The 27,436-nt window shown below is 43.4% G+C and overlaps 1 protein-coding gene and 1 non-coding gene across 9 annotated transcripts in view; one reads left to right on the top strand and one right to left on the bottom strand.

The window, feature by feature from the left end:
* Positions 1-25,845, bottom strand: part of TNIK (TRAF2 and NCK interacting kinase) — a 560,172-nt gene extending 534,327 nt beyond the window's left edge. For all 8 annotated transcript variants that reach the window (XM_038749188.1, XM_038749204.1, XM_038749246.1 and 5 more), the window contains exon 1: positions 25,483-25,845. In XM_038749188.1, the coding sequence (XP_038605116.1) occupies positions 25,483-25,539 (57 nt within the window). In that variant the 5' untranslated portion in view covers positions 25,540-25,845. The remainder of the gene's footprint in view (positions 1-25,482) is intronic.
* Positions 11,571-11,708, top strand: LOC119938094. Its single transcript, XR_005454346.1, has one exon. It is a non-coding gene; the product is annotated as a small nucleolar RNA SNORA7 (small nucleolar RNA).
* Positions 25,846-27,436: the final 1,591 nt, after the last annotated feature.

Here is a 27,436-nt window from a genome sequence, read left to right as displayed (position 1 = left end):
ATGTCTATCCCCCCCCACCAGACTGTAAACTCCTTGTGGGCAGGTAACACGTCCTACCAACTCAGTTATATTATGCTCTCCCCAAGTGCTTAGTACACTGCTCTGTGCACACTAAGAACTCAATAAATATGACCAATTGACCATTCATTTACTCATTCAGAGCAATCTGCTATGTCAAAATCAATCAATCAATCAATCGTATTTATTGAGCGCTTACTGTGTGCAGAGCACTGTACTAAGCATTTGGGAAGTACAAGTCGGCAACATATAGAGACGGTCCCTACCCAACAGCGGGCTCACAGTCTAGAAGGGGAGAACAGACAACAAAACAGAACATGCAGACCGGTGTCAAAACCATCAGAATAAATAGAATTACAACTATATGCACATCATTAACAAAATAGAGTAGTAAATATGTACAAGTAAAATAGAGTAATAAATCTGTGCAAATATATACAAGCTGTGGGGAAGGGAAGGGGGTAGGGCAGAGGGGGGGGGATGGGGAGGAGAGAAAAAAGGGGGCTCAGTCTGGAATATGTAATGATAATAATGATGCCATTTGTTAAGCGCTTACTATATGTCGAGCACTGTTTTAAGCGCTGGGGTAGATACAAGGTCATCAGGTTGTCCCATGTGGGGCTCGTGGTCTAAATCCCCAACCTACAGATGAGGCAACCGAGGCAGGGAGAAGTCAATAAAACAGGAATGAAAGAATGTAAACTTGTGGGCAGGGAATATAACTACCAACTTTGCTATACTGTACTCTCCAAGCACCTAGTACAGTGCTCTGCATACAGAAAGCACTCAATAAATATGACTGATTGACTCAAAATAGAAATGTGGGCACACTCCTCTAAAATTTGGACAGTGGAACTTGAATGTCAGGAGTCAGGTATATAAGACTTCATTCTAATCTCTGCTAAAAAAGTAAACTCATGATTATTTACTAAAACATTAAGCATATCCTGATTAACAGTGGCTATAATATGAAGCATAAATAAATCTGATTTCAACTCAAATCAACAACACTTAACTGAAGTCAACCATTCAAAAGGCTGTTTCTTTCAATCTGATGCAACCTAAATGTGTCTGGTGATGAACAAAAACCTGAGACCTATTTGTTTCTGAGATGAAAAGAAACCAGCCCTTGATTCATGAGATTGAAGAGTCTGTAATGCCCCGGCTGCTTAGGAAGAAAGTCCCAGGTACATTTTATTTATGTTGGAAATTAAAAGGTGGAAGCAGGGGAGATTTCCAAGAGCCCTAGTGAAAATTGGAGCTCTTTACATCCACCTCAGCACATGTTTTTCCCCCAGACGAAAAAAAAAGAAGCGACCAGACCAATACAGCAAAGACATCTGGAGCTTTGATCTTGTTTCTGTCTCCTGTTTTACTGCAAAGTACTACACATTTTACTGAATTCCTGCAATTTCCTCTCTTCTTCAGAAAAAGATACTTCCTTTTCATAACAAGCCCTGATGGCATCTATCAGATGAAAACCTAAAATGACAATCTTAAAATATTTTTTGAAACACCGTATCTTACATGGTGGTTTAAAGACCCGGATGGTCTAGAGCCAGGCAGTTACTCCCGCCTAATTTCCAGCCACAGAAAATAATGGGGGGAGAGCAAAATGAGGATTTTTAAAGCTTCCCCGTCCTTCCCCCACACCCTCCCCAAATATACACAGGTGCCATCCAAATTTTGTCAGCCTTCTGCACCTACAGCTTTACATCTGATCTGTTCTTAAAAATAAAAAGCAATTTAAACTTTTATGGGATTGTGTGCCAGCAAGAGCTACATCTTCACAGTTCTCTATACAGAATCCATGCATGCTCCAGAGATAATAATAATAATTGTGGTATTTGTTAAGCACTTACTATGTTTCAGATGCTGTGCTAAGAGCTGGGGTAGACATAGATAATCAGGTTGGACACAGTCCCTGTCATTCATTCATTTGTACTTATTGAGCTTGTACTATCTGCAAAGCACTATACTAGGAGAATACAATATAACAAGAAACACACACATTTCTGCCCACAACAAGTACAGAGTCTAGAGGGGGAGACAGACATTAATATAAATAGATTAATCAAGTAAAATTACAAATATGTGTGCTTTGAGGATGGGAGGGAGGATGAATGAAAGAGCAAGTAAGAACGGCACAGAGGGAGTAAGAGAAGGAGGGCTTAGTCATGGAAGGCTTCTTGGAGGAGACGTATCTTTCATAAGGTTTTGTCCCACATGGAGCTCCCACTCTTAATCCCCATTTTATAGATGAGGTAACTGAGGCACAGAGAAATGAAGTGACTTGCCCAAGGTCACCCAGCAGACAAAAAAGCATGTGTATGTCCCAAACATCTCCCACACTGGGACAGATACAATTCTCCGCCATAAATATCACCAATCTGGCTAGGATGGTCAACATAAGCTCTGCCTGCCCCAGAGATGCCTGCGAAAAATCAGAGCTCAGCATTTGTCTCTCAGTGGCTGAGGGATCAGCATGTTTAATAATAATAATAATAATAATAATAATAATAATAATAATAATAATTAATAATGGCGTTTGTTGAGTGCTATGTGCAAAGCACTGTTCTAAGCGCTGGGGAGGATACAAGGTGATCAGGTTGTCCCACGTGGGGCTCGCAGTCTTAATCCCCATATTACAGATGAGGGAACTGAGGCCCAGAGAAGTTAAGTGACTGCCCAAAGTCACACAGCTGACAATTGGCAGAACCAGGATGTGAACCCATGACCTCTGACTCCAAAGCCCGTGCGCTTTCCACTGAGCCAAGCTGCTTCTCTAGGCAGCATCTTCGATCCTGGGCAAAAGCTGGGCCAGATCGACCAGCAGGCCCATCCGTGGCGAGCAGCGAGCACGGGTTTAGGAGTCAGAGGTCGTGGGTTCTAATCCCGGCTCAGCCACTTGTCAGCTGTGTGACTTTGGGCAAGTCACTTAACTTCTCTCTGCCTCAGTTACCTCATCTGTAGAATGGGGACTTAGACTGAGAGCCCCACGTGGGACAACCTGATTACCTTGTATCCCCCCAATGCTTAGAACAGTGTTTGGCACATAGAAAGCACTTAACAAATACCATCATTATTATGCCTGAGCAGGCCTTTATATGAACAGATTTTTCATCTCCTTGGGTTAAGGGAGAGAAAGGTTTCCCTGGTACCTTTACAATAATAATAATTAATAATTATGGTACTTTTTAAGTGCTGTGTGCCAAGCACTGTTCAAAGTACTGGGGGGTAGATGCAAGTTAATCAGGTTGTCCCTATCCCACATGGGGTTCACAGTTTCAATCCCTATTTTACAGATGAGGGAACTGAGGCCCAGAGAAGTGAAGTAACGTGCCCAAGGTCACACAGCAGACATGTGGCAGAGCCGGGATTAAAAACCAGGTCCTTTAGACTCCCACGCCCGTGCTCTATCCACTAGGCCATGCTGCTTTATATGTCCAAGACTGAACTCCTTATCTTCCCTCCCAAACCCTGCCATCTCCCTGACTTTCCCGTCACTGTTGACGACACTACCATCCTTCCTGTCTCATAAGCCCGCAGCCGTGGTGTCATCCTCGACTCCACTCTCTCGTTCACCCCACACATCCAATCCGTCACCAAAACCTGCCGGTCTCAACTCCACAACATCGTCAAGATCCGCCCTTTCCTCCCCATCCAAACCGCTACCTTGCTGGTTCAATCTCTCATCCTATCCCGACTGGATTACTGCATCAGCCTCCTCTCTGATCTCCCATCCTCCTGTCTCTCCCCACTTCAGTCTGTACTTCACACTGCTGCCTGGATCATCTTTGTGCAGAAATGCTCTGGGCATGTTACTCCCCTCCTCAAAAATCTCCAGTGGCTGCCTGTCAACCTACAAATCAAGCAAAAACTCCTCACTCTCGGCTTCAAGGCTGTGCATCCCCTCGCCCCCTCCTACCTCACCTCCCTTCTTTCCTTCTCCAGCTCATTCCGCACCCTCCGCTCCTCTGCCGCTCACCTCCTCACTGTTCTTCGTTCTCGCTTGTCCCACTGTCAACCCCTGGCCCAAGTCCTTCCCCAGGCCTGGAATGTCCTCCCTCCACACATCCATCAATCTAGCTCTCTTCCTCCCTTCAAAGCCCTTCTGAGAGCTCACCTCCTCCAAGAGGCCTTCCCAGACTGAGCCCCCTTTTTCCTCTCCTCCTCCCCATCCTCCCAGCCCTACCTCCTTCCCCTCCCCACAGCACTTGTATATATATTTGTACAAATATATTTGTATATTTGCTATGAGAAGCAGCGTGGCTCAGTGGAAAGAGCATGGGCTTTGGAGTCAGAGGTCATGGGCTCGAATCCCGGCTCCACCGCATGTCTGCTGTGTGACCTTGGGCAAGCCACTTAACTTCTCTGAGCCTCAGTTACCTCATCTGGAAAATGGGAATTAAAACTGTGTGCCCCACATGGGACAACCTGATAACCTTGTAACCTCCCTAGCGCTTAGAACAGTGCTTTGCACATAGTAAGCGCTTAAGAAATGCCATCATTATTATTATTATTACAGATTTATTACTCTATTTTACTTGTACATATTTACTATTCTATTTATTTTGTTAATGATGTGCATTTAGCTTCAAATCTGTTTGTTCTGACACCTTTGACACCTGTCTACATGTTTTGTTTTGTTGTCTGCCTCCCCCTTCTAGACCGTGAGCTCACTGTTGGGTAGGGACCGTCTCTATATGCTGCCAACTTGTACTTCCCAAGAGCCTAGTACAGTGCTCTGCACACAGTAAGCGCTCAATACAATTGAATGACTGAATTCACAGAAAGTTTAGGACTTCTAGAACGCATATAGAACTCCTGCACCTGAATGAGAGGACAGGGGAAATGCAGTGACTTCAAAATGAAGGGCATTCTGAACCTGAGATAGGCGGTTACCTTGACTGAATTTCACATTGAAACAACATTTAATCGCAGGTCAGTAACTAAATTTCCTGGCCGAATGTATTTACTTGATTAGATTTTCCAAGCACAAATCTCCTCAGCATATTCTCCATTTATGTACACTAAAAAAACAACAATGAAGATAGTCTGGTACTTAAAGATTTTGTAGCAGCCACTATATATTCCTTCCACCAATAGTATTTATTGAGCACCATAGGAAACATGCCCTTAAAGTATTCCCAGGTCTCCTGATAACTCCTGTTAATACAGGGGTTAACCCTCATCATGAATAATAACAATAACTGTGGTATTTATTAAGAACTTACCATGTGCCAAACACTGTATTGAGCGCCAGGGTAGTTATAAGACAATCAAGTCTGACACAGTCCCTGACCCACTTGGGGTTCACCGTCTGTGTGGTTTTGACACCTGTCTATATGTTTTGTTTTCTGTCTCCCCCTTTTAGACTGTGAGCCCATTATTGGGTAGGGACCATCTCTATATGTTGCCGACTTGTACTTCCCAAGCGCTTAGTACAGTGCTCTGCACACAGTAAGCGCTCAATAAATACAATTGAACGAATGTGTAGGAGGAAGAAAACGTTTGAATCCCCACTTTACAGACGAGGAAATTGAGGTACAGAGAAGTGGCTTGCCCAAGGTCCCCCAGCAAACAGGTAGCGGGGCTGTGATTAGAGATCGTCTGATGCCCAAGCCCGTGCTCTTTCCGGTAGGCCAAACTGCTCACATTTTAGTCGGTCATCTTGGTTCCAGTGATGCACCATTTCTCTCAAGACTGAGTGGCACTACATTCCCATGGAGGTTCGCTGTGGGAAGGATGATCCCTCATTCAGCCATTGCCTGAATTATTTATTTATTAATTTATTATTTATTATTATTTATTATTTATTATTTATTTATTTATTTTACTTGTACATATCTATCCTATTTATTTTATTTTGTTAGTATGTTTGGTTTTGTTCTCTGTCTCCCCCTTTTAGACTGTGAGCCCACTGTTGGGTAGGGACTGTCTCTATATGTTGCCAATTTGTACTTCCCAAGCGCTTAGTACAGTGCTCTGCACATAGTAAGCGCTCAATAAATACGATTGATGATGATGATTGCCTTCTAGCCAAAATGTGTAACAAAAACACACACACTAGCATAAGTGAGTTGGGTAGAGACTGTCCCTGTTTGCTGCAGGACTGTACTTTCCAAGCGCTTACTACAGTGCTCTACACACAGTAAGCACTCAATAAATATGATTGAATGAATGAATGAATTGAGTATACGTCCTTTAGATATTTTCTTTTAGTATTCCTCAGTGATTAACGTGAAAAATAGCAAAGAATATTTTTAATGGCATTTATTAAGCACTTACTATGTGCAAAGCACTGTTCTAAGCACTGGGAGGTTACAAGGTGATCAGGTTGCCCCACGGGGGGCTCACAGTCTTAATCCCCATTTTGCAGATGAGGGAACTGAGGCACAGAGAAGTTAAGTGACTTGCCCAAAGTCACACAGCTGACAATTGGCAGAGCCGGGATTTGAACCCATGACTTCTGACTCCAAAGCCCATGCTCTTTCCACTGAGCTACACTGCACGAACAATTTCACCTGGGATGTATAATATCGGCAGGAAGCTTCCAGAATCAACACATCAGAAGCATTATTCCTAGTGCTTGAAGAGACCTAAAAATAGTCAATAGTATTTATTTATTTTAATGGTATTTGTGAAACACTATATGCCAGGCACTGTACTCAGTGCTGTGGTAGAAACAAGTTAATCAGGTTTGGCAAAGTCCTTGTCCTTCATGGGGTTCACAGTTTTAATCCCCATTCTACAGATGAGGGAATGGAGGCATAGATCTCTTTGAGGGGAGGGAGTGTGTCTGTTTATTGTTATAATCAATCAATCGTATTTATTGAGCGCTTACTGTGTGCAGAGCACTGTACTGAGCGCTTGGGAAGTACAAGTTGGCAACATATAGAGACAGTCCCTACCCAACAGTGGGCTCACAGTCTAGAAGGGAGCATACTATCCCAAGCACTTAATACAGTGCTCTGCACACAGTAAGTGCTCAATAAATATGACTGACTTGCATAAGGTCAGCAGACCGGTGGCAGAACCGGAATCAGAATCCAGGTCCTGACTCTTAAGCGCATGCTTTATCCACGGCACTATGCAATATGAATCAAAGAAGAATTATCCAGGAGGCCTTCTCAGACTAAGCCCTGCTTTTCCTCTGCTCCCTTTGCTCTGCCTCTCTCTCCACCCTACAGCACTTGTGTATATGTACATATTTAATTATAATTCTATTTTTTATTAATGATGTGTATTTACCTCTAATTCTATTTATTTATAACGATGCCACTGATGCCTGTTTATTTGTTTTGAAGTCTGTCTCCCCGCTTCTAGACTGTGAGCCCGTTGTGGGCAGGGATTGTCTCTAATTGTTGCTGAATTGTAATAATAATAATAATAATAATAATGGCATTTATTAAGCGCTTACTATGTGCAGAGCACTGTTCTAAGCGCTGGGGAATTTACAAGGTGATCAGGTTGTCCCATGTGGGGCTCACAGTCTTCATCCCCATTTTACAGATGAGGGAACTGAGGCCCAGAGAAGTTAAGTGACTTGCCCAAAGTCACACAGTTGACACGTGGTGGAGCCGGAATTTGAACCCATGACCTCTGACTCCAAAGCCCGTGCTTTTTCCACTGAGCCACGCTGCTTCTCTAATTGTACTTCCCAAAAGCTTAGTAAAGTGCCATGCACACAGTAAGCGCTCAATAAATATGATCGAATGAATGAATATATACTATCAAAAAAACTCAGGTCTCCATATTCTTACAATATGATGTAACATGGTCCATTCGTTTAGTACTTTAAATTAAGCTCCAAATATGATGTTCTAGAATGAACCACACCACACATTTTTCTCACTTACATGTTGCTGGCTCAATAATGCTTCAGCAGCCTTTCTGGCTTTACTGCCTGGAATTTAATAGATTGTTTTCCAGAACCTTTGTTCACGTTTAGGCTTGAAAATGTCTGACAGATTATCAATATTACGTCCTTAATAGACGTCAAACAAGCAAAAGACAACCAATAAAATCTAATAAATCCCTCTCGTGAGATAAGCATAGGTGTGTAAAAAGAAGCAATTGAATTCTACGGAATTATTTTTTATAACATACCATTAACCTCACGTGGGTCTGACACTGCAACTAATCTGATTATAATATATCCACCCAAGTGTTTAGCACAGTCAAAAGCACACAGCATGCCTTTAATATCATAATTAATTAGAAGGTTTGGCTCAACGCATCATATAGCCTGCATGGCAGTTTTCTTATGATTCAGGGATGAATTGTTTTCAGTGGATTTACTTGTCAGGTCACATGCACAATTCGTGTTTATTTCCTGTCTCCATAAGCTTTGAAGATGAAAGCAATCTATAAATGATAAATATTATTATTTGATTATGGGTGAAATTCTTTCTTATGACTTATTATGCCCACTACATTTTCTGTCACTTGATTGGTATTAGTCCAAAAACACCTTGAGGAAGATGTGAAGACTGTAAACTCGTTGTGGGCAAGGAATGTGTTTGTTTCTTGTTATACTGTACGCTCCCGAGAACTTAGTACAGTGCTCTGCACACAGTAAGTGCTCAATAAATACGACTGAATGAATGAATGATTTCCATAGGCAACCTTCACCCTGTACTTACAACAAATATTCATCTTAGAAATTTAGTAAGGTTATAAAAATCTAATCACTCTAAGGGGGATTTCCTTATTTCTAAATCAATCAAGACACTCCAAGCACCCTAGAGTTTTTGCTAATTTATTTTACTGTCTTTCTCTTGCTGTAGACTGTAAACTTGCTGTACAGAGGGATTATGTTCACTCAGTTGTATTTACTAACACTTGATCATATTTATTGAGCTCTTACCATATGCAGAGCTCTGCACTAAGCGCTTGTGTCTGCCCTTGTTGGCCTGGCGTCTGCTAACTGTAGTATTAATGCTTGGGAGAGTGAACAGGTTGTCCCACGTGAGACTCACAGTCTTAATCCCCATTTTACAGATGAAGGAACTGAAGCAAAGAGAAGTTAGGTGACTTGTCCAAAGTCACACAGCGGACAGTTGGCAGAGCCTGGATTTGAACCCAAGACCTCTGACTCCGAAGCCCGGGCTCTTTCCATTGAGCCACGCTGCTTCCCGCTATAAGCCCGTTGTGGGCACAGAATGCGTGGGTTATATTGTACTCTCCTAAGCATCATCATCAACATCAATTGTATTTATTGAGCGCTTACTATGTGCAGAGCACTGTACTAAGCACTTGGGAAGTACAAATTGGCAACATATAGAGACAGTCCCTACCCAACAGTGGGCTCACAGTCTAAGCACCTAGTACAATTACAATTGTACAAGTACAATGCTCTTCACACATTAAGTGCTCAACAAATTCAATTGATGGATTGATTGACGTGACAGTCCTGGGGGCCTTCTGATGGGAATAAAACGAATGATTATTCTGCCACGGGCTCTACGGCCGTTCACACTCACTAAATCATGGCAGTTGAGCCACTTTAGGGCTGCAGGCCATAGAGATGAGACTATTTTAGGAGTCTTCTAACTTCAGTTAAGTTCTCATTCCACCTACCAATAAAAATGCCCCTAGACATCAGAGAATCAATCATTAGCATTTACTGAGATTTTTACGACTCCCCTTTCATTTCATTCAAGCAAAACTCATCTAAGAGGATCAGGGAGAAACTGAACAGCTCTAAACACATATAGTAATACTGCCTCACAAGAGCATGAGTAGATAAATGGTATTTAGCCACTTCACGATTAATGACTGCAGTATATGTTAAGTGCCAAGTACTGTACTAGGCACTGGGATCAATAAAAGATAATCAGGTCCCTCAAGTGGCTCACAGCTTAAGTAGGAGGAAGAAGAGGTTAGGAAATCACCATTTTGCAGATGAGGGAACTGAGGCCCAATCAATCAATCAATCGTATTTATTGAGCGCTTACTGTGTGCAGAGCACTGTACTAAGCGCTTGAAAAGATGATCAGGTTGTCCCATGTGGGGCTCACAGTCGCTCAATGGAAAGAGCCCGGGCTTTGGAGTCAGAGGTCATGGGTTCGAATCCCGGCTCCGCCACATGTCTGCTGTGTGACCTTGGGCAAGTCACTTAACTTCTCTAAGCCTCAGTTAACTCATCTGTAAAATGGGGATGATGACTGTGAGCCCCACGTGGGACAACCTGATCACCTTGTATCCCCCCAGTGCTTAGAACAGTGCTTTGCACATTAACAAATGCCATTATTATTATTATTATTATTATTATTAATCCCTATTTTCCAGATGAGGTAACAGGCACAGAGAAGTGAAGTGACTTACCCAAAGTCACACAACTGACAATTGGCAGAGCCGGGATCTGAACCCACAAACTCTGACTCCAAAGCCCGTACTCTTTCCACTGAGCCACGCTGCTTCAGAGAATTGAAGTGACTTGCCCAAGGTCACGCAGATGGTAAAAGTGATGGAGTTTGGGATTAGAACCCAGGTTCTCAGACTCCCAGGCTCACAATCTTTCCAATACACGATGTTGCTTCATCACCATGACAAAATATAATTTGGCAACCCTCTTGGCCTTTAGAGAAGCAGTGTGGCACAGTGGAAAGAGCCCAGGCTTGGGAGTCGGAGGTCATGGGTTCTAATCCTAGCTCCGCCACTTTTCAGCTGTGTGACTTTGAGCAAGTCACTTCACTTCAGTGACCTCATCTGTAAAATGGGGATGAAGACTATGAGCCCCACAAGGAACAACCTGATTACCTTGTATCCCCCCCAGCGCTTAGAACAATGCTTGGCACATAGTAAGCACTTAACAAATGCCATCATTATTATTATTATTTACCATCAATCAATCGTATTTATTGAGCCCTTACTGTGTGCAGAGCACTGTACTAAGCGCTTGGGAAGTACAAGTTGGCAACACCTACCCAACAGCACACTGTACTAAGCATTTGGGAGAGTACAATATGACACAGTTAGACACATTCCCTGCAGTTATCGTGAGTCATCTTCTCTTCCAACAAAGGTCGACGTGAATGGAAAGTCCAAACAACTCTTCTACTTGTGAGCAACATTTCAAAAAAGGAATAACTAATAACAGTAATAAATAATAAATAATAATAATAATAATAATAAGTAATAAATAACAACAGTGCTCTGCACCTAGTAAGCGCTCAATAAATACGATTGATGAATAACTAATAAACTCAATGAGAGAGTTCCCTGGTTTCAGGCATTTGAGAAAAGCATTCACAGCAGAGCCTAAAGTGGTACCTGATGGAGAGATGACTTGGTGGAACCGAACACATTCTGACTGACCAAAGGACGGAGTCAGCTTACCTCAGAAACTAAGGAGGCAGGACTGGTTTATATCAATCAATCGTATTTATTGAGCGCTTACTGTGTGCAGAGCACTGTACTAAGCGCTTGGGAAGTACAAGTGGCAACATATAGTGACAGTCCCTACCCAACAGTGGGCTCACAGTCTAAAAGACTGTCTATATGGCAGTCTATATGGCTGTTTACAGCTCATTCCCTCCACTGGTGCTCTCTCAGGGTCGCACCTGGAGAGTTTCCAATACTCTACCAGCCTTGGCTACGGGAGGGAGAGTCAAGCAGAGGCCTACCCATTCCATTCCTAGCTTGGCCAGTGGCTGGCCAGTGGAAGGCCATCAGCTACAAGTCAAAACTCACCCATGCTGAGCTGCAGCATCATAGGAGAGAGTCGAGAGTGGAGACTCAAATTTACTGTGTGGAAGGAGGCCATGGTAAACAACTTCAGGATTTTGACCAAGAAAACTGTATGGATCCACTACCAGAACAACTGCAGATGGAGAGCGGGGCGTTCTGGGTGAGATGTGTCCGGGGTGTCACTACGGGTCGGAAATGACTCGACGGCATAAGACAAGACCCTCCACTGGGGTGGGGTAGCTCTTTTTTAATTAACACAAAATCAGTCCCAAATTGCTGGAAGCAGTGGTAAAATTTTGAGTGGCTTGCACCAATCAATCAATAGCATTTATTGAGCGCTTACTGTGTGCAGAGCACTGGACTAAGCGCTTGGGAAGTACAAGTTGGCAACATATAGAGACAGTCCCTACCCAACAGTGGGCTCACAGGCTAGAAGGGGGAGACAGAGAACAAAACCAAACATATTAACAAAATAAAATAAATAGAATAGATATGTACAAGTAAAATAAACAGAGTACTAAATATGTACAAACATATATACATATATACAGGTGCTGTGGGGAAGGGAAGGAGGTAAGACGGGGGGGGGGGATGGAGAGGGGGACGAGGGGGAGCAATCAACCCATCGGAGGACTTTCAACCCTACCCTACACGGCTAGTACACTTGTGGCATCCACACGCTAGGTACATCATCATCAGTGGTATTTATTGAGCACTTACTCTGTGCAGAGAGTATGTTTAGGAGAGTACAATTACAACAAAATTAGCAGATGTTCTCTGCCCAAATAAGGTTACAGTCTAGAGGCCCTTCCTACTTCTAAAATGAGGAAAGGGAGAGTGAGAAGGATGCTTTCACAAGACCCTTTAAAAGAAGTGGCTCTCCCTGTCTTCAGACTGTTGACTGTAAGTTCCTTGTGGGCAGAGAACGGGTCTAACCAACTCCGTTCTATTGTTCTCTCCCAAGAGCTTATTAAAACGCTCTGCACACAGTAAGTGCTCAATAAATACAATTTAGTGATTGATTAGATGAGGATGTGGAGACTGAGGTCTTCCCAGACTGAGCCCCCTTTTTCCTCTCCTCCTTCCCCTCCCCAAAGCACCTGTATATATGTTGTACAGATTTGTAACTCTACTGATTTTACTTGTACATATTTACTATTCTATTTATTTTGTTAATGATGTGCATCTAGCTTTATTTCTATTTATTCTGATGACTTGACACCTGTCCACATGTTTTGTTTTGTTGTCTGTCTCCCCCTTCTAATAATAATGATGGCATTTGTTAAGCGCTTAGTATGTGCAAAGCACTGTTCTAAGCCCTGGGGGGATACAAGGTGATCAGGTTGTCCCATGTGGGGCTCACAGTCTTAATCCCCATTTGACAGATGAGGGAACTGAGGCTCAGAGAAGTTAAATGACTTTCCCAAGGTCACACAGCAGACATGTGGCGGGGCAGGATTTGAACCCATGACCTCTGACTCCAAAGCCCGTGGTCTTTCCACTGAGCCAAGCTGCTTCTACACTGTGAGCCCGTTGTTGGGTAGGGATCGTCTCTATATGTTGCCAACTTGTACTTCCCAAGCGCTTAGTACAGTGCTCTGCACACAGTAAGCGCTCAATAAATATGACAATGAATGAATGTGAGCCTGTTGTTGGGTAGGGACCGTCTCTATATGTTGCCAACTTGTACTTCCCAAGCGCTTAGTACAGTGCTCTGCACACAGTAAACGTTCAATAAATACGATTGAATGAGAGTCGTCCCTGAGAAAACCCTGCGTTCTTTGAAGTTCTACTTAACTCATTGTTCCTTTCGGCCTTTTACATTTCTAATTTTTTTTTCCTTTTACAATTAATCTGTGGCTCTCAAGGGCAGGGACTGTGTCTACTAACTTTACTGTACTCTCCCAAGCACTCAGTACGGTGCTCTGCCCAGAGCAAGCACTCAATAAATACTAATGGGTTGCCAGAATCACTGTTTGGATGCTCTTCATTCTAGTCAATCATATTTATTGAGTGCTTTCTGTGTGCCAAGGACTGTACTAAGCGCTTGGGAGAGAATAACAATAAACAGACACATTCCCTGCCCACAATAAGCATACAGTCAAGAGGGAAAGACAGAAGTTAAAACAAATTACAGATATAATAATAGTAATAATGATAGTATTTATTAAGTGCTTACTATGTGTAAAGCACTGTTCTAACTGCTGGGGAGGATATAAGGCGATCAGGTTGTCCCATGGGGGGGCTCACAGTCTTCATCCCCATTTTACAGATGAGGTAACTGAGGCCCAGAGTAAAGTGACTTGCCCAAAGTCACACAGCTGACAATTGGCGGAGCTGGGATTTGAACCCATGATCTCTGACTCCATAGCCCGGGCTCTTTCCACTGAGCCACACTGCTTCTCTACTGTGTACATACATGCTGTGGGTCTGGGAGAGGGGATGAATAAAGAGATCAAGTCAGGGCAACGCAGAAGGGAGTGGGAGAAGAGGAAAGGAGGGCTTTGAAGCTTTGAAGGAAGGAGAGTACTTGTACGTAGAAGATGTCCTGACACGTCTTTGAATGTTTTGTATGTCCTGTGCTCAGAAAGAAAAGTTTGCCTCTAGGCTCATGTTTATTTTAATGTTAATTTAACGAAAGAATTTATCAATCACTGACGTTTATTGAGCACTTACTGCGTGCAGAGCTCAGGAGAGTACAATACAGCAGAGTCGGCAAAACATGTTCCCTGTTCACAATGAGATTAACAGAATGATAATAATAACAACTTTGGTTTTTGTTAAGTGCTTACTATGTGACTAGCACTATACTAAAGATCATAAGGTCCCACACGGGGCTCATAGTCTAAGTAGGAGGAAGAACACATATTAACACCCCATTTTGTAGATGAGGGAACTGAGGCACCGAGAAGTGAAGTGACTTCTCCAAAGTCACACAGCAGGTTAAGTGGCAGAACCAGAAATAGAACCCAGGTCCTCGGACTCCCAGCCCTTTCCAAGAGGCCACAATGCTTCTCTAGCTTAGTCTACAGACTTATGAGTGACATCTTCTAAAACTTATGTGATCCCCTGTGGTTTGTTTGGAGGGTTTTTTTGGTGTTCAATGCAAACCTACTAACACGCATACCTTGAATAGATAAAAGAACATAAATTCTATGTGGGGGGGGGTATTCTGTGTTTCCACTGATACAACTGAAACTGGAATGAAACTACATTTATTGAAAATTGTTAGAGCCAGGAAATAGAGCAGTCCTACTTGTGCTGCCAAGGTTCCAATCTCATGGATTAAAAGAAAGCTATTATAATGAAAAAGCATTATTTCCATAGGAACAGACAGTTACGACTGGGATTCATCCAAGGATGGCCCCTTTTCAGGCTACCATCTCCCAGAACAGCCAACTCCAGGAACCTCGACTCCACCTGCTGCATTACGGGTCAGAAGAGTGATGGTTTAAAAATGAAGTTCTCCGTAATTTTACCCAAGGTCATTTTTTTCCATTATTCATTTCTCCTTTAAAAAGATATCAACATAAGGGCCTTTATCAGTGGGTTCATTAACCACTACTTGGCCTTTCATTTCCTTAACTACTCAGTTGAGCCTACCTATTTTTTTTTTCCAAAAAGGCACACAGTCTCAAGTTTAAATAACATGTAAAAACCATGGGGATGGGCACACCTTATAAAAATTACAATTTTAAGCTACAGGTGACAGTCATTCTCAATGTGAACATTGGGGTTCTGAAGGCGGCCATTTTACAATATAAGCATTTCCTGCAATGCAATACAATGCAAGCATTTCCCTCTAGACTCTGAGCTCACTGTGGGTGGGGACTGTCACTTGATTGTTGTATTGTAGTTTCCCAAGCACTCAGTACAGTGCTCTGCACATAGTAAGTGCTTAATAAATATCACTGAATGAATCAATAAGGTCTAGGCTCCTTTCTTTTTCACAGGAATCAAGACTTTCTTCCAAACAACTTTGAAACAGACGTTCACTTATAAATAGAAAAATCAGAGAGGTGGAGAAATTACCAATAAAAGACCTCCAAATATTTCTATACCTCCTCCAGGAGGCCTTCCAAGACTAAGCACCCCTTATCCTCTGCTTTCCCTCCCCATCGGCCCCACTCACTCCCTCTGCTCTACCCCGCTACCCCACAGCACTTGTGTAAATATGTACATATTTATGAGTCTATTCATTTTGTTAATGATGTGTATACATCCATAATTCTATTTATTTATATTGATGCCACTGATGCCTGTTTACTTGTTTTGATGTCTGTCTCCCCCTTCTAGACTATGAGCCCGTTGTAGGGATTGTCTCTAACGGTTGCTGAATTGTACTTTCCAAGCACTTAGTACAGTGCTCTGCACACAGTAAGTGCTCAATAAATACGACAATGAATGAATGTGCAGGATAAATTTCCATGAAAAATTACCCCTGGACCTTTCTCTGAACTTTCAGGATGGTACTATAATTCAGATTAGGTCCTGTTGAGCTATCACTACATGGAAGAACATGATGATATTAAAAGCATCTTTCTTTTTTTTAAAAAAAGCATATACTATGCACCAGGCACTGTACTGAGCACTGGGCTAGATATAATCTAATCAGTTTAGACACAGTCCATGTCCCCCGTGGTGCTCACAGCTTTAATCCCTATCATACGGATGAGGAAGCTGAGGTACAGAGAAGCTAAGTAACCTGCTCAAGGTCACAAAGCAGACAAGTGGCAAAGTGGAGACAGAACCCAAGTCCCCTGACTCATACTCAAATTTTATGGTATTTTTTAAGCATTTATTCATTCAATCATATTTGTTGAGCGCTTACCAGGTACACAGCACTTGTACTAAGCACTTGGGAGAGTACAATATAACAATAAACTGACACGTTCCCTGCCCACAATGAGCTTACAGTCTACAGGGGGCTTATTTACGTGTCAAACACTGTTCTAGGTGCCGGGGGACATGCAAGTTAATTAAGTTGGACACAGCCCCTGTCCCACATGGGGCTCACAGTTTAAATTAGAAAGAGAACAGGAGAACTGAGGCATAACGAAGTGAGTTGACTTGCCCAAAGTCACACAGCAAGCAAGTGGAAGAGCCTGAATTAGAATCCAGGTCCTCAGGCCTGTGTTCTTTCCATTAGGACATGCTGCTTAGAACCGCTGAATTGAGTAGTAGTCATGTTGCTGGCTGTGTCTGACGTGATGGAAATCAATAAATAGGCACAACCAATCTCATCCTACTTTAGATGGCAAAACTTCTACCATTAAAAGACAAACCAAACAGGGAGATAGTGAAATCTCAATTTATACAAATACACTCTAGAGAAGAGCAGCTGGTAACATTACCATTTTCTGCATATCAATCGGCTGTGCAAATATGAAAACAAAAGAATGGCTCTCTTTCTTGGGAAAGAATCCTCTGTACTATTCATTAGCAAATATATCCTATGGCCTTCTAGGCAGATAACTAAGCAGACAGCAAACCATGACTGACATATTAGCTTTGGTGCAGAAGACTACTCTGGTTAAGATGAATAATGAACACTTTGATATTCTGATAACTTCGAAAACAGCCCATTTTGTTAGTAGGTAAGTGAAAAGAATAAAAATAAAAATTTAAAAACTTCTGAAAAATCACAGTTGATTTTTACTTAGCAAGAATACTGCCCTGCTGTTGCCACCTCTGTTCAATAATCTGATCCTATGAAGATTTTGGCAGCTTCCTGAAATATTAACAATTCCAACACTGCTACCCTACTCAAAATTAGAGGGCAAATTCAATCAAACACTCAGTTACATTATGGGGTAGATACAAGGTAATCAGGTTGTGCCACGTGGGACTCACAGTTTTAATCCCCATTGTACAGATGAGGTAATAGGCACAGAGAAGTTAAGTGGCTTGCCCAAGGTCACACAGCAGACAAGTGCTGTGAAGCAGCGTGGCTCAGTGGAAAAGAGCATGGGCTTTGGAGCCAGAGGTCATGGGTTCGAATCCCAGCTCCACCACATGTCTGCTGTGTGACCTTGGGCAAGTCACTTCACTTCTCGGAGCCTCAGTTCCCTCATCTGTAAAAAAAAAAAAAAAAAAAAATGAGGATTAAGACTGTGAGCCCCACGTGGGACAACCTGATCACCTTGTATCCCCCCCAGCGCTTAGAACAGTGCTTTGCACATAGTAAGCACTTAACAAATGCCATAAAAAAAAAAGTGGCGGAGCCAGGATTAGAACCCACATCCTCCGATTTCCAAGCCTGGTCTCTTCCACTAAACCATGCTGCTTGATTTGTGAAGATTTCCTTTTGAGCTCTCAAATGAGTGGATTTTTAAGACTATGTCTTCTGAACCTAATTCATTGTGCTCAACTTTTCTCTTCCACCTACTCCTTCCACAAACACCCCCCCCCCAAAAAAAAAAAAATCAATGGAACTAGGCTGAAAAGTGATTAAAGGGGAGAAAAGGAAAAATAAATACGGTAAATAAGGGTGATACAGAGATTAAGACAGTTTGAACTGCTTCTTAATAATCCTGATAAAATTTCAGTGGTTTGTTGGTATCGGAGTCAGGATGCAAAATGGGTGGAAGCAGCTATTTTAGGAGTCCAAAGGGAGTTTCATAGGGACAGTAGGAGCTTTTAGTTATATTTTTGTCTGGGTCATTCCCACTTTGCATCTCAAGACAGAGGGGATTTGTAGGCCAAAATTTTACTAGCTAAAATGTAATCTTCTTAAAGTGCATGACATTGTGTGTGCTGATAGGATATGAACTTTCCTGAGGAGGTGAGCTCTCAGTAGGGCTTTGAAGGGAGGAAGAGAGGCGGATGTGAGGAGGGAAGACATTCCAGGCCAGGGGGAGGACGTGGGCCGGGGGTCGACGGCGGGATACGCACTTGGATCCATATTCTTCGGGCATTTGGTATTCACCCCATCGTCCGTCCCATAGCACTTCTGTACGGATCTGTAAATTATTTATTTATATTGATATCTGCTGCCCCTCTAGACTGAAAGCTCATTCTGAGCAGGGAATGCATCCACCAACTCCGTTGCACTGTACTCTCCCAAGAGCTTAGTACAGTGCTCTGCACTAAGTGGCAATAAATACCACTGATTGATTGATACTCATGTGCCACAGAAATTATTTCAACTGAAGGAGAATGAAAAATGAGACTGGCAAATTTTGTGCCTTTGATATTGAGATTTAGGAAATTAACCTTTAAACCCCTGGACTGTATTTTTTTTCATCCTTGAAAATAACTATTTGTAAGTACATACGATGCACCATGGATCATACTAAGTACTAACTGAATACTAAGGTAATCAGATCAGACAAGGTACCTGGCCCATCTGGGGCTCATAGGAGCGAGAACACAGGCTGAATCCCCATTTTACAGATGAGGAAACTGAGGAACAGACAAGTTAAGTGATTTGTCCGAGGTCACGCTGCCGGCAACTGGAAAGGCCGGATAAGAACCCAGGACTTTGGGCTTTCAGGCCCACTCTCCACTAGGCCATGCTTTTTCCAGTCCTCGTGGGAACGTGTCTACCAATTCTTCTATATTGTATTCTCTCAAGCGCTTAGTATAATAACAATAATTGTAGTATTTGTTAAGCATTTAATATGTCTGAACGCTGGGATGGATACAAGCACTTTGGGTTGGACACAGTCCCTGTCCCATGGGGGCTCACCGTCTCAATCCCCATTTTATAGATGAGCTAACAGGCACAGAGAGGTAAAGTGACTTGCCCAAGGTCACACAGCAGGCAGAGCTAGGTTGAGAACTTCTGACTTCCAGGCTCACGCTCTATCCACTAGTGTTTGTGCGCAATAAGCAATCAATAAACATCATTGATCATCATATGCAGAGCCACAATCTCATTTTATATTTGCACCCGCAATTACATGGTAGTCTCTCAGTATTCGCAGGCATTTTGTTTGTGGCTTTGCCCATTCGTGGGTGGGTGGACTGACGCGAATGGCCATGGTGATGGCAGCAGGCCCAGCCCTACCCCCTGCCCGATACCACATCTTTAATCAAATGCCAGGAGCCACCTCTTTTTCCTCACTGGACACCTCTCCTCTCTCCTTAGAAAGCTTGGACAATCTCGAGTTGTTGGATAATCTTCCTTCTGCTTTAAGTGCCCTGCCACTGGATGCAGATGGTTTTCATTCCTTCACTTCATTCGCCAGGGTTTCTCTACCCCACCCCCCAACAAATACCAAGAGATTCCCTATATGCCTTTTGCTCGCTATTTCAATCCCTGACACTTGAAATACTATGTACCTATAAATGAGTCTTGAAATATGAGATCGGCTTTTATTTCCCCCTAAACAAAAATTTCACAAACCTTAAGAAATTACTATTCACTGCCAAGTAATGGGCTCAAGGCAGCAAATTTGATCTTTATTCGACCTCTGTGGAAATAACTGGAACTTTTAAACATATTAGTTACCTCTGTCAACTCTACCAATTGTTTCAAATGCTAAATGAGTTTGACTTAGGGGATCCATTTTTTTTAACATGAGAGGATCTCGCTGAAAAGCTATCATATCTTACATAATTAAAATGTAAGCAGTGGCAACCCATGTCTTTGGTTTAAATTATGCACTGTTGCTATTCTTGGATCATTTAAAGTCCATCTAGGAACAATAATAAAAATAATGGCATTTGTTAAGCACTTACTATGTGTCAAGCACTGTTCTACACACTGTGGTAGATACAAGGTAACCAGGTTAAATGTAGTCCCGGTCCCACGGAGAGCACACAGTCTTAATCCCCAATTTACAGATAAGGTAACAGGCACAGAAAAATGAAGTGACTTGCCCAGGGTCACAGAGCTGACAAGTGGAGGAGCCAGGATTAGAACCCAGGTCCTTCTGGCTCTCAGGCCCACTAGGCCATAGTATTGTTATTTGTAAAGCACTTACTCTATGTGTCAAGAGCTGCTCTAAGCCCTGGGGAAGATATGAGATAATCAGGTCAGACATAGTCCCTGTCCCACACAGTGCTCACAATCTAACTAAGACGGAGAACAGATATTGAATCCCCATTTTACAGATGAAGTAACTGAGGCACAGAAAAGTTAAGAGGCTTGATTGCAAGATCACCAAGACCTCACAGCAGGCGTGCGGCGGAGCCGGGATTAGAAGAACCCAGGTTCTCTGACTCCCAGGCCCATAATAATAATAATAATAATAATAATAATAATAATAACAATAATAATAATAATAATTGCAGTATTTATTAAGCACTTACTATGTGCCACGCACTGTTTTTTTTTTAATGGCATTTATTAAGCACTTACTATGTGCAAAGCACTGTTCTGAGCACTGGGGTAGATACAAGGTAATCAGACTGTCCCACCTGGGGCTCACAGTCTTAATCCCCATTTTACAGATGAGGTAACTGTGGTACAGAGAAGTTAAGTGACTTGCCCAAAGTCACACAGCTGATAAGTGGCAGAGCTGGGATTAGGACACACGACCTCTGACTCCCAAACCCGGGCTCTTTCCACTAAGCCACGATGCTTCTTTCCATTAGGCCATGCCACTCCTTGGAACATGTGTCAAGGACAAAATGAGAAAGGCAGAGACCCTATTGCAGGGGGAGTGGTTTTAATACATCCGGCCTCACCCCAGAGATTGATTTAGGTTTCATAAAACTAGCTGTGCAAACTGAAATGTCACCAAAACAGCAATAGACTTTGGCTGCAGCAATGCCACCCCTAAAGTGCTCAACAAATACCATAATTTTTATTAATTTATTATTATTATTATTATAGCAGCCTAGTGAGATCTTGGCATCGTCGCTAAAATCAAGCACTCAGAAAGGTATCTGTCTTGGACACATTCCCTGCTGAGTTTGGGAAAAAAAAATAAGATTTTTTTTTTTCATCAGGACGATTCCATATTTCTTCATTTGGGAGAGAGAGGATAATCTTCCTCCTGTAAAAATTCAAGTCTCCAGCTTTCCCTCCTAAATCACCCCACCCAAACCTTTATCATGGGCCTGAACAATTATTCAGGCCTCAAAAAGGATCACACCAGGAAGCTCAGCATTAAGTCCATACTGAATACATTTTTGCCATATACTGTACTATATTTACCCTTAATCTCAACCAGGAGTGCTTTTATGCTGCTGCACTCTCAGATGCTGCTTCTCTTCTCTCCCCACCCCCTACTCAGGCATGATGCTATTACGAGAAATATCCCAATCCAAGCTGTAATACAATGTGCAATTTCTGTGCAAGTCAAATTTGTCATTCTGAAATGTAGTTATCCAAAATGTGAAGACACTAAAGGGCCAGCCCTCCCAAAAGACTTAATATAGACTTTTTTCCCATGATTTTAAGTGTCAAAGTCTTCCTTTAGGAAAAAAAAAAAGCTCAAATGGGCATCATCCAATTTAATGCACTCTAAATTCCTGTGAGATTGCTAAAAATCAGGTATAAGGAAATGACACCATGAATATTCCCTAAAATAATGTTCCATTTTCCTAAGAGAACAAGCAGTTTCATTGTTCGGGCGCGTGTATTCCAATTTTCTCCACACCTTGAAGAGCTAAGCAATTTCATTAATTTGTACGGGTATTCTGCTAGCAGCCCACTGTGCTGAAAATAGGGCAAATTAATTCAGACACTTTATAAAGCACTTGCACTGAAGCAAACTGTATTTTTTTTTAAAGAGGCTGGGAGGTGGATGGAAAAGTGTGGGAGCTGCTCTTATTAATTCAGCATTTGATGCCACTCAAATGGAATAAGCAGTTTTACTGTAATGAACTATGAATGAGGTTTTTCAGCCCAGCCATCCAAACGAGCATATCCATGCTGAATGCTACTCCTACCCTGGTTCCTACTGCTTGATAAAACCTCATCTTGAGACCCCCCAAAATAGCCCAGAAGTAGCTAGAGAGAAGGCTAAGGAGAAGTCCATAAGGACCCTTTAAAATAAAACAAAACAAAAAAAAGAGATTGGAGGGAGAGGAGGATTTGGGGATAAAAGGTAAAGATGCAAGACAATACTTTCGGGTTTAGCATCAGTTTAACAATGTGCTCTCCACAGGGTGACTAAGCCAACCCCTTGTCTGCACAACCACGTTAATAATCACCATCAATTCAAGTCCAGTCTCCCTATATCAAGAAAATAGATGCACTTGCTATTTTTTTTCTTATAGTCAAAGCCGATAAGCATTTTTTTAATGACTGTGAATCCAATCCTAATCCTTCTTTTCCTTTCCCCACCCCCTACCTCAAATCCGGCAGGCGGCTTGTAATTAAAATAGCAAGAAAGGTCATCCTTTTTGCTTAAAAATGTGCCCGGTCTGGGAGTGGGGGAGAGAGCATTGGGCTTTTTGATGCTCAGATTTTACAACAGCAGCAAAATGGATCCTGGAACGGTGATGTCTTAGTCAACAGAGTGGCAGCATCTGAGTCTGTCAGCAGGACTGAAAGTGAATGAAAATTGGAGAGGCAACTGCTCTATACAAAGAATTCGCCCACATATTGGAGCACCAAGTCCCACCCATTTTCCTCCACCTCCATCACTCCCCACCCTTTCAACACACCCTTAGCTATCTGTGTCTTGGGGGAAAAAGCCCTCCCAGGCCCCTGGATGGACTCTATTTCACCTGTCAAAAAAAAAAAAAACCACAACTGGAATGCCAACCAAAAAAGTAAGGAGACCCAAGCAGTGTTGCAAAAAAACCCCACCCATCTGGAAAAGGTGGTTGGGAAAAGCTGAAGGCTGGGAGCTGGAGAAAGAAAGGAAAAGGGGAAGGGGGGGTGATGTTGCCATCTATAATATGCTCACCGGATCAATAATTGCCACCTTGGAGCAATTGGATTGGCTTCATATTGCCAACCCAACTCACAACGGGCTAAATGGCAATGCCATCTTGCAGGTAGGCTCTGCCTCCACTGGGAAAATCTGCGATTCCGGATGGCACATTTTCTTATTATTTTTGAAAAGGAGAAAACGTTCGCCTTAAATCACTCCCTGGTCAGATCAGGCCGGTTATTTCGCCTGGCATAGGAGGGTCTGCTACGGCAGTTGCATCTACAGTGCTTGGCACACAGTTGGCGCTCAATAAATAGGGATTATGATTATCAATCCGAGGGGCTTTTCTTTTCCACCCGGTGGCGAATGAAAATGTCCTGAGCGAGTTTTTAGGCAAAAAACCCCATCGATCTGCAGAGCATCGGTGACCACTATGTGCAGGGAGCAACCATGCACACACGCACACACACACACACACACAATCTCCCCAAGAGTATCTGACACCACAAATACACACACACAATCTCCCCAAGAGTACCGTCTCTATATGTTGCCGACTTGTACTTCCCAAGCGCTTAGTACAGTGCTCTGCACACTATAATAAATACGACTGAATGAATGAAACTGACACCACACACAATCTCCCTAAGAGCATCTGACACCATAAACAATCTCCCCAAGAGTATCCTACACCAAACACACACACACGCAATCTCCCCAAGAGTATCTGACACAACACACACACACACACACACACGCAATCTCCCCAAGAGTATCTGACACAACACACACACACGCAATCTCCCCAAGAGCATCTGACACCACAAACACAAACACACAATCTCCCCAAGAGTACCTGACACCACAAACACAGTCTCCCCAAGAGTATCTGACGCCACAAACACAACCACACACAATCTCCCCAAGAGTATCTGACACGACGAATACAAACACACACAATCTCCCCAAGAGTATCTGACACCACAAACACAACCACACACAATCTCCCCAAGAGTATCTGACGCCACAAACACAACCACAATCTCCCCAAGAGTATCTGACGCCAATCAATCAATCGTATTTATTGAGCGCTTACTGTGTGCACAGCACTGTACTAAGCGCTTGGAAGTACAAGTTGGCAACATACAGAGACAGTCCCTACCCAACAGTGGGCTCACAGTCTAAAAGGGGGAGACAGAGAACCAAACCAAACATACTAACAAAACAAAATAAATAGAATAAACACAACACACACAATCTCCCCAAGAGTATCTGACACCAACAAACACAATCTCCCCAAGAGTATCTGACACCACAAACACAAACACAATCTCCCCAAGAGTATCTGACACCACAGGCACACACACACGTACACACTATCTCCCGAAGAGAATCTGACCCCCCACACACACAATCTCCCCAAGAGTATCTGACACCACAAACACACATACACACACAATCATCATCATCATCAATCGTATTTATTGAGCGCTTACTGTGTGCAGAGCACTGTACTAAGCGCTTGGGAAGTACCAATTGGCAACATATAGAGACAGTCCCTACCCAACAGTGGGCTCAAACACAACCACACACAATCTCCCCAAGAGTATCTAACGCCACAAACACAAACACACACAATCATCATCATCAGCAATTGTATTTATTGAGCGCTTACTGTGTGCAGAGGACTGTACTAAGTGCTTGGGAAGTACAAATTGGCAACATATACAGTCCCTACCCAACAGTGGGCTCAAACACAACCACACACAATCTCCCCAAGAGTATCTGACACCACAAACACACACACACACACACACACACACACACACACACACACAAAGCGCTTGCACACCCAGCAACCCATCTGCAGTTGAAGGCCCAGCCAAGGTCTCTGTGTCCCCCCTCCCTCCCCCAGACAACCCCCACTGTTTAAATGATAATAACAAATAATAACGATAATGATAATAATAAGAAGAAGAAATCTGCTCACCCTGAGGGCCGAGAGATCGATCTCATCCAGGCTGCGAGCCGGGGAGTCGCTCGCCATGTTGACTTCTTGGCCGGCGAAATGGACCCACCACCACCACCACCACCACCACCACCACAACAACAACCACAACGCTGGGCCCGGTCTTCTCCCTTAAATCCCACCTCGGCCTATTTCACTCCCGTCCTCATGCGGGGGGGGGGTTCGCGCCGAGAGGTTGTCCTCCCCGCCTCTCGCGGAAGGGAAAAATAATAATAATGATAATGATGTGGTTCACAAGGAGAAGAATCTCCGGCTCTGTCGCCGGGCCAGTCCTTTTTCTCCCTTTTTTTCTCCTCCTCCAGGCTTTTCCCTCCCTTTTTCTTCTCTTCCAGTCCTTTTTCCTCCTCTTCCAATCCTTTTAATCCCTTTTTCCTCCTCTCGCAGTCCTTTTTCTCCTCTCCCAGTTCCTTTCCCCCTCTTACAGTCCTTTTTCCTCCCTTTCTCTCTTTCCAGTCCTTTTTCCTCCCTTCCTCTCTTCTTCCAGTCCTTTTTCTGCTCTTGTAGTCCTTTTTCTGCTCTTGCAGTCCTTTTTCTCCTCTTGCAGTCTTTCTTCTCCTCTTGCAGCCCTTTTTCTCCTCTTGCAATCTTTTTTCTCCTCTTGCAGTCCTTTTTCTCCTCTTGCAGCCCTTTTTCTCTCTCTCTTGCAGCCCTTTTTCTCCCTTTTTCTCCCCTTGCGGCCCTTTTTCTCCCTTTTTCCTCCTCTCCCAGTCCTCTTTCCCCCTCTCCCAGTCCTCTTTCTCCCTTTTTCTCCTGCTCCTGCTCGAGGCTGGGGAAGCAGCAGCGGTGTTGCCGAAGATTTGCAGTGAATTTCCCCGGGCCCGGCTCCCGGGCTCCGGCGTGGACGGCGGCTGCACGAATGAACCCCATCCACTCCTGTCAATCACAACTCCCGGGTGGGGGCGTGGCCTCCTCCCGGTGGGCGTGGCTTTATCGCGGAGGGAGGCCTCATTGGCTGGAAGAATAACAGACGCCGGAATTCGCCGTTTCTATTGGGCGAAACCGGAAGGGGGCGTGGCCTTCTCCCCGGGGGCGTGGCTTCCTGGCCCTCGCCTCTGCTGCACCAGCGCAGCGGAATGCACTCAACCAATCAATCGGTCGTGTTTGTTCATTCATTCATTCATTCATTCATTCATTCATTCAATCGTATTTATTGAGCGCTTACTATGTGCACAGCACTGTACTAAGCGCTTGGGAAGCCCAAGTCGGCAACATATAGAGACGGTCCCTACCCAACAGCGGGCTCACAGTCTAGAAGGGGGAGAGGGAGCGCCTATGCTGTGCAAAGCACTGTACTAAGCGCCGGGGAGAGTGCCCTGTATCTATGTTTGTACGTATTTATTACTCTATTTATTTATTTTATTTGTACATATTTATTCTATTTATTTTATTTTGTTAATATGTTTTGTTCTCTGTCTCCCCCTTCTAGACTGTGCGCCCACTGTTGGGTAGGGACCGTCTCTATATGTTGCCAACTTGTACTTCCCAAGCGCTTAGTCCAGTGCTCTGCACACAGTAAGCGCTCAATAAATACAATTGAATGAATGAATGAATTCCCAGTGCCAATAAACTCGTGCCCACAAGAGCCCAATAAATACGATTGAATGAATGAATAAACACGTGCCCACAAGAATGAATGAATGTCTGCCGTGTGACCTTGGGCAAGTCACTTAACTTCAGTTACCTCATCTGTAAAATGGGATTAAGACTGTGAGCCTCACGTGGGACAACCTGATCACCTTGTATCCCCACAGCGCTTAGAACAGTGCTTTGCACATAGTGAGCGCTTAACAAATGCCATCATTATAGGCCTTCCCAGACTGAGCCCCCTCCTTCCTCTTCCCCTCCTCCCCCTCCCCATCCCCCCAACCTTACCTCCTTCCCCTCCCCACAGCACCTGTATAGATGTATATATGTT

The sequence above is a fragment of the Tachyglossus aculeatus genome, chromosome 1 (genome assembly GCF_015852505.1).
Source record: "Tachyglossus aculeatus isolate mTacAcu1 chromosome 1, mTacAcu1.pri, whole genome shotgun sequence".
Taxonomy (NCBI): domain Eukaryota; kingdom Metazoa; phylum Chordata; class Mammalia; order Monotremata; family Tachyglossidae; genus Tachyglossus; species Tachyglossus aculeatus.
The sequence above is the reverse complement of the archived record's forward strand: the minus strand, read 5'-3'. Positions and strand labels throughout refer to the sequence as shown.